This window comes from Pseudonaja textilis, chromosome 5 (assembly GCF_049901715.1).
Source record: "Pseudonaja textilis isolate UNSWEBS1 chromosome 5, rPseTex1.2, whole genome shotgun sequence".
NCBI lineage: Eukaryota > Metazoa > Chordata > Lepidosauria > Squamata > Elapidae > Pseudonaja > Pseudonaja textilis.
Window position 1 is genome coordinate 49,428,009 of NC_141994.1, and position 8,121 is coordinate 49,436,129.

Below are 8,121 nucleotides of genomic sequence, written 5' to 3' on the forward strand. Positions count from 1 at the left end.
GCAGGAATAGTTTTAAACTACAAGGGAAAAAAGAACAGACAACTTCCCTATGAAAACAGCTGCAAATAATTCAGTGGGAAAGTTGTCAGAATAAAAATGTGAATATATGGGGCATTGCATGGGCCAAGTTTCCACCAACTAGCACATTGTATGTGGCACTGAAATGGAACCAGACACAGGATAGTGACTTTGGGAGCAGGCAGGAAATTAAGGATGAAATCTGTGGAGATCGCAGTGAATCCACCTTAATGTTCTGTTTTGCTTCACCAAAATGCATCATTGCTTTGATGTGATGACAAAAGTGAGACACTCTGCTTCCTCCAAGCAGCAAGCCAAGGCCAATCTCACTTGATCTGCTGCTTTCTTCCGGTGAAAGTGGCTTCTAAGCATAGACTGTTTTATACTTTCAGAAATTTTCTGAATCTCTTCTTATTGGAGTTTATGTCTAAATCTGAGCTGTTTAATTTTCTATCCCTACAAGAAAGAAAATGTGATCCTGTAAGTTACTGCATGTTATATTTCTTCTATTTTGCTTTGTAATGTCCAGATAATGTTGCTGGCTAGGAATGCTAGGAACATCTGGATATGGAGTAGCTATATTGGAGACTAGCTTATTTTTATCTGAAATCTGAGATCATGTGAAACTACATCTTGGAAATAAGGCCTTCCATTGTCTTTGCTTAAAGCAGGGGTGTTCATCAAGTCACTTTGGAAAGGTGCTTCACTTAGAGCACGGCTGAAACAAAGCTGTATTTCATTGGGATTTGCTTTTGTAAGGGGCAAAATTCCTCCAAGCATGTCTTCGGCTGATAAAGTTGCTTTTAGTACTGGCACCACAGGTCATACATAAATATTTTTACATATAAATCCTCTTTTCCTCAAGCTTTCTATGTTTTAATAATCTAATTTAGGAAGGGGAAATGCATTTTATTTTCATTATTATTAATTCAGTGGAACCCTTGTTGGAATCTGTCAGCCTTCAGCCTGTCAATGATCTAACTTTTGTTAGGAACTTTTTTTTAATGAAAAATCATCACAAAACAGTGAGATTAAAATACTCCCGCGTTAACAATGATGCTTAGAATTTAGTGTTCTGCTGAAAAATTATCCTTTTTAAAAAAATGATTTATTCTAATTCATTCTGATGAGGGAAAAGTACTTTCAATATAAGAAGAGGAGAAAGTTTCAGAAAAATCTTGATGGCTGGAGTGCAGGATAATTGTGTTTACTGGAATAATAGGATTACTAGGAGGCAGTAGCTTCAGTTCTTTTGACCATCTGGAGAGATGGGCTGAAGCTATCCTGCCTTCCCTTCAGTTATATTCTATGGAAGTCAATATGAAGGAATTTTTCTGGGGCCTTTTCAGACTATCAGTGATAGGCAACCACAAAGAGTAATGAAACACAAAAGAGAAAAGGAGGTGTAGGTAGTCTGTTAGGAAACTGGAAAGCTGGCTGAGGAATTCTGGGAGTTGAAGCCCACAAGTCTTAAAATTGCCAAGGTTGGAGACCTTGGTCTAGCTGGCTGTGAAAGTCCTCTAGATTATTTGTCATCCATTGTAGCAATAGATTCTCCTTACTTGCCTCAACAGGAAGAAATGTAATACTCTCCTTGAAAAACAAGACTCATATTCAGCAGCATTACTGGATATAACAGGGATAGCCAGTTTTTTTTTAAAAAAAATTCTTTCTCAGATGGAGACACAAAGCTTTTATAGCGTAGAAGAGATACTAACCTTCCATTCCTCCTGTTCCTGAGTGGCTGCCCTGCATGCCAAAGCCAAAGAAAAAATGAGCCTTTTGGAGAAGAATCAGGATTATGGATGACCTGGCAATCAAATGACTATCCATTTCACAAGCACTTTCCCTATTTTTTTTATTTGGGGTGGGGAGCACTAGCTTTAGTCTTTGCACGTAGACTTGTTTGGTTTTAAAAACTTCCCCAAAAGGATCACATAAGCCATTTCAGACAGCTGATTACAGTTTTGACATAGCTTACAGATACAATGGGCTGTAGCCATTGTTGCCTGTCATTTAATATTGCTACGATAACATTGAAAAGAAAACTATGTACACAGCCAAGAGCTCTTGGAAAGAAGGAAAGGATTGAAAATAAAATGCAACTGATTACATCTAGTAACTGGGAACTGCACATATCTAAGATGTGTGTGTCCCTGTCAGATTTTAGATACTTCAGAAGTTACAGTGATGATCTTATTTCATATTTTCTGATCTGAATGATTGGCATAAAACTCCCATCTCTGAACAGTACCTTTATGAGAGTGTGTTTGAAATAAAAGACTTGACAGTTTGGACTATCCAATTATTTCCTCTCCAATAGTTAGTATTTTCCTTAGTCCTTGGCCTGCCTCTTTATAACTTCATATGAAGATATTATATCTACCTAGCACTACCTGCCACACCTGCTGAAAGCCTCCTTTTTATATCACCCGAGTGGAGATGAATGAAAAAGACATTTTAAAAAAGTTGTATCAAACAAGTCTTCCTGGCCCTTTCACAAAGTTCTTTTCCACTTTTGCAAATGTTTATATATCTTTCCATCAATCATTAAGCTCAAATAGTGTTCATGTGTTATAAAGTGATACAAATATCCATGAGAACACACACAAAATAACAAAATGATATAGCAGCTGGAATTCTTTCCCTTTAACATATCCTTGACTGGAATTAAGGAAACAAAAGAACAACGAACACCCACCAAGCAAGTTGGACAAGCTTATATTCTACCCAGTTGTCTCATTTCTTCTTGGTACTTAAAGCTGATGAAATTCCTATGAGACAGATCTCTTAGGAATCCTATATACATGGAAAGCCAACCCCAAAGTTCTCTATTTCTTTTAAGAGAAGACTTACCGATGAGACAAGCATCCATCCTGAAGATGTTCCAAGGGCAAGGCAGCAGCTCCTCCGATTTCTCTTCCCTTTCTTCAAACTTAAGGTGACTTGAACATAATAATAACTAAACCAAGTGACTCCACCCTTTGTTTCTGGTTCCTCTGTGACGATTCAGATAGACAGAGGAAGCCATTTACCCACAATTCAGAACTGTGCACAAGTAGTTTGGTTATTTCCTGGAAAAAAAATGCAAACCCACAGCACTGCTGCACTGCAATGAATGTCTTTGTTAAGAGGAATCTTGAATCACAGAAATATATTCCTCTCTTAGAAGTGATTCCCACTGAGTTCAATGTGCTCATTTGTAAGTGTAAACCATTCTTTAGTTAAAACTATCATTCATTTATTAATTTATTTATTTATTGGAATTTGTCAAACAAAAATGAGAACAAGAATAAAAGAATTAAAATACAATGACAGGAACGATAGGCACATTAGTGCAGTTATGTACACCCCCTGTACTAACCACTTAAGTATGAAGTAAGGTCCACAGAAGTCAATTTGTGACTGAAACTGTGAAAATTTATACGAATCAGGTAGGACATTCCAGACCTTGACAGCTCTATTACAGAAATCATTTTTTTAACAGTCAAGTTTAGAATGATTTACATTGAGTTTAAAATGGTTGTTTTGCTCAGGAATCATGTTCAGGACAAAATGGTAGCAAAAGTATGAAAAACCTCAAGTGGTGTGAGCCTTTTTTATGTTGCTAATTAGACTAAACACTATCTGTTTTAGGTGTTGGGTTCCTTCCAGAAAGCCAGAACTAGAAATAAAATAATGCATTTCTGTCTGTTGGTTCTTTTTGCCAGTTAAAAAGAATCTGGCCTTACTTGTATAACTTATTTTTATTTCTTCAGTATGAGCATGCTTTCTTTAAATCCCATGTAGCTCATTAAAATTCAGTTGTGATAAAATTGTACTGAGCTCCCATCTCTTGCTGTTGTTTTGTAATCTCTTTATTCCTCATTCAATGCAAGTCAAACATATTCTACACTTGCACAGTTTGTACACCTATCCATTGAAAAGAAATTTAGCTCCACAAATCCATAAGCAAGGAGCCCCAGGCAGTTCTGATTTGTTGACAAATATAACCATGTGTATGACATTGTATGCTACATCTGGCTTCCTTAACAGACCAAATGAACCAGAAAACCACACTGCACCTTTAATTACCTATGTATCTGACATTTCCTCTTCTCTCCACAACTGTGAAGGGGACAAAAGGTCCTATTTTGCATCCATCTCCCTAGCTTTCTCTCTGGGTGATTCAATGCACCCCTTCCCACAACTTTTCATTCCATCTTTTCATCCCATTTTGCAATAGTGTTGTTTAAAAGGCAATTAAATGGAGCCAGCAGATCAAGAATACTTCTGCTTCTCTTTCACATTTTCCTCAATCAGTAAGGGTGAAAAAAGGAAATGCTCAAAAGGCAGCACCATTCTTTATTTCATTTCTTCAGGACAATCCAGAGAAGCTGCACCACCAGCTGGAAAGAAAAGAGTAATGCAACAATTACAATTCGAAGAAACCAAGTTCCTAAAGTTTCCATCTTAGGATCTGATGGCAGTGGTTATGACAATATGTAATAACATATATTGGATGTATTAAAAATAACATGTCATTATTTAGAATCTAATCATATAATGAGTCCATCTCAAGAAGACATGTTAAGTGTCTGGCATCTGTCTGAATTGATAAGGATATGGCCACTACCACATTCTTAAACCCTCAAATTCCAGAGATCCATAAGTTTCCTTCCACCTCGGTTTTCAGATTTTCTTGAGGTGGAAAAAAAATGAAACTTTAATTTGGGGTTTTGCTGATTAGATAGATCTTGTTATGTCTGTGGAACTGGTTGGAGTTCCCAACCAGGTCCGCTGTTTGAGCGGGAGCACCAGCAGCTCCCATTGGTTGGCTCCGTTTGACAGCCGGCTATATAAGCCGGCTGTCGAGCAGAGCCAGCCTGTTGTCGCCCGCTGGTCTGCGAGTTAGCTAGCAGATGCGACAACTCTTTATTCATTGCAATAAAGCCTGTTACTTGCACGCTCTGGTCTTATGCCTCGTCCTTACCATCGCTCTACAACACTGGCGACGAGGATGGGATGGTCGAAGGCTAGCCAGACGCGTTTTTACAAAGAGCTGTAGTCACAGAGAGAGAAGCAAGGGCGCTGTAACCGCAGCCGCCCCACGCTCGCAAAGAGCGCGAAATTCAAACGGATACCGTGAGAGCCGATTCGTTGAAACGAGCCACAGGCACAGCAGCCGAGGCTGCCCACACTCGCCAAGAGCGCATTTTTCAAAAGAGCTGAGCAGCCCAGAGAGACAAACCGCAGCGCGTTCTTTTAAGAGCGCCATTTCAAATAACAATCTAAAACAGACAAACCTGTTCCTTTTCCATGATGAGCGCGAATCAAGCATTCCCTCCATTTAAACCAAACTAGGAGACATGGGACTCCTACAGAAACGATTCAGCCATTTTCTTGACGCCATCGGTCTAGCCGACGCTGCGGAGCATAGGAAGAAGTCCTATTTCCTGAGTTACTGCGGAGCCACCGTTTTCGACACAGCCACAGCATTAGTCGTGCCCCGCGCCATCAGAAGCGTCCCATGGGACGAGCTACAGGAAATACTTTCAAATCACTATTCGCCCAAACCGTCTCAAATAGCCAGAAGGTATGCCTTCAGGGTCAGGAAGCAAACAGAGGGGGAGTCGATCAACGAATACATGGCCGCCCTGAGAACAGCCGCATTGCATTGCGGATTCAAAGAATATTTGGAAGACATGCTGTTGGATCAGATCGTCTGTGGGGTAAGAGATCTGAAACTACAAAGGCGTTTACTGGCGAAGAAAGATCTGACTCTAGCCATAGCCATGGAGGAAGCCCTGGCTGCTGAGCTCTCGGCTCAGTCAGCAGCCGAAATTCAGGGAAATCAATCCAAACCCAGCATGCAAACTGTCCATTCTGAAGAGGTAATCAGCGAAGATGACCCCACAGATGTGTCTGACGTTAACCGCCTAATTCACCAGAAGCCTTCACAGGTAGGAGTGGGGCAGAGAACCAACTTCACCCCCAAGCAACCTCCCATGTGCCTAACCTGTGGAGGCTCCCACCCTAGGGCATCCTGCAGGTTCAGAAACGCCATCTGCCTGAACTGCCAAAAGAAGGGTCACATCGCTAGAGTCTGCCAAGCAGGGCGATCCTTACCTCAAAGACCACTACCACCTTCTAACTCCCAAAGGCAAGTGGTGGACTGCTATACCTGCTACCACGCTAACCATACTTCCCTAACCCCTGATAAAATTAAAATTTCTGTCTTCCTAGAAGGTAAGCCCTGCAGGATGGAGGTGGACACGGGATCCGCGCTCTCAATTATCTCCTGGGATACCCTGAAGAGACTCCAGCCCAGGCTGTCAAGGAAACAGCTACAAAGATGCCACCTGACGCTACGAGACTACCAGGGAAAGAACATTCCTGTCCTCGGGAAAGGCAAGTTCCTTGTGCAATTCCAAACCTTTAAGGGCCACCTGCCCCTAGTGGTAGTTAACGGTACCCTCCCTAGTCTATTGGGACTTGATTGGTTTCCTTCTCTCGGCCTTAGTGTAACCGGGATCCATGCTGTCTCAACTTCTGATGTAGATACCCTATTTTCAGAATTTTCCGATGTATTCAGCAATGAGCTGGGTTGCTACTCGGGCACCCCCATATCATTTTCAGTAAAATTGGACGCAGAACTAGACAAACTACTGAAACAAGGGGTGCTAGAACCCACTGATTTTGCGAAATGGGAGACCCCCATAGTCACCCCACTCAAAAAAGATGGCAGTTTGAGAATTTGTGCAGATTACAAAACCACGCTCAACCGCTATCTGCAGGTCAGCGCCTACCCCGTGCCCGTTATCCAGCATCTTTTACATACTTTCGAACCCGGCACCATTTTCGCTAAGTTAGATATGTCCCAGGCATACCAGCAGTTCCCTGTAGATGAACAGACAGCGGAGTTACAAACTGTAGTCACACACAGGGGAGCGTTCAAATGTAAGCGCCTCCAATTCGGGGTCAGCGTAGCCCCAGGCATTTTTCAGTCACTCATGGAGAGGATTCTCCAGGGTCTCCCAGGAGTGGTCCCCTTCTTCGATGACATTTTAGTTTCAGCCACGAACCAGCCCCAGCTCATTCAGAGAGTCAGGACAGTGCTAGAGAGGTTCAGGCAGCATGGCCTCAAACTCAAAAGGGAGAAGTGTGCCATCGCCAGTAGGCAGGTGGACTTTCTGGGTTATAGGATTGACGCCTCGGGCATCCATCCCATTGAATCCAAGGTGAAGGCCATCCATGAGGCACCCACACCCACCAACAAGACTGAACTACAAGCCTTCCTGGGACTTTTGAATTTCTACGCCTCATTCCTCCCACACAAGGCATCTGTCGTTGAGCCATTACACAGGCTACTAGATAAAGACTCACCCTGGCACTGGGGACCCAAGGAGGCCCATGCATTCAAATCAGTAAAAGCCTTGCTCACTTCAGAAGCGGTCCTGGTTCAGTTCGATCAACGCCTCCCCCTAGTCCTGGCTGCTGACGCATCCCCTTTTGGCATTGGGGCTGTCCTGAGCCACAGGCTCCCCAACGGGTCCGAGGCACCAATTGCTTTCTTTTCTAGGACTCTTTCCCCTACCGAGAGAAACTACAGCCAGATCGATAAAGAGGCCCTGGCCGCAGTGGCTGCAGTTAAGAAGTTCCACGAATTTGTGTTTGGCCACCACTTTGAGTTAGTGACTGATCACAAACCCCTTTTGGGACTTCTGTCTGGAGACAAGCAAACTCCGCAGGTACTTTCGCCCAGAATGACCAGATGGACTTTGTTTCTGGCTGCTTACTCATTTAAGTTAGTGCATCATCCTGGCAAGACCCTGAGCCACGCCGATGCCCTTAGCCGCTGCCCCCTGCCAGTCCCAGTCGAAGACCCAGCACCTATCCATGCCATTTTCGAGGTCAACGAACTCAAACTTCCAGTGACAGCCGAAGACATCGCGGCGCACTCGAAAAAGGACAAAATCATCGCCCAGGTTCTGGACTGGGTGGGGAGGGGGTGGCCGGAAACTCAATGCACAACTGATTATGTCCCCTTTAAAACCCGCCAGCAGGAACTGTCAAAATTACAAGGTTGTCTTCTGTGGGGAACAAGAGTGGTCATCCCTACAT

The 8,121-nt window shown here is 42.9% G+C and overlaps 1 protein-coding gene across 1 annotated transcript in view; it reads right to left on the bottom strand.

Moving 5' to 3' along the window:
* The window catches only part of CYTH4 (cytohesin 4), a 33,309-nt gene extending 30,299 nt beyond the window's left edge, over window positions 1-3,010 (bottom strand). Inside the window, exon 1 of the mRNA XM_026700556.2 lies at window positions 2,875-3,010. Coding sequence (XP_026556341.1) covers window positions 2,875-2,893 — 19 coding nt within the window. The 5' untranslated portion in view covers window positions 2,894-3,010. The remainder of the gene's footprint in view (window positions 1-2,874) is intronic.
* Between the last annotated feature and the right edge of the window lie 5,111 nt (window positions 3,011-8,121).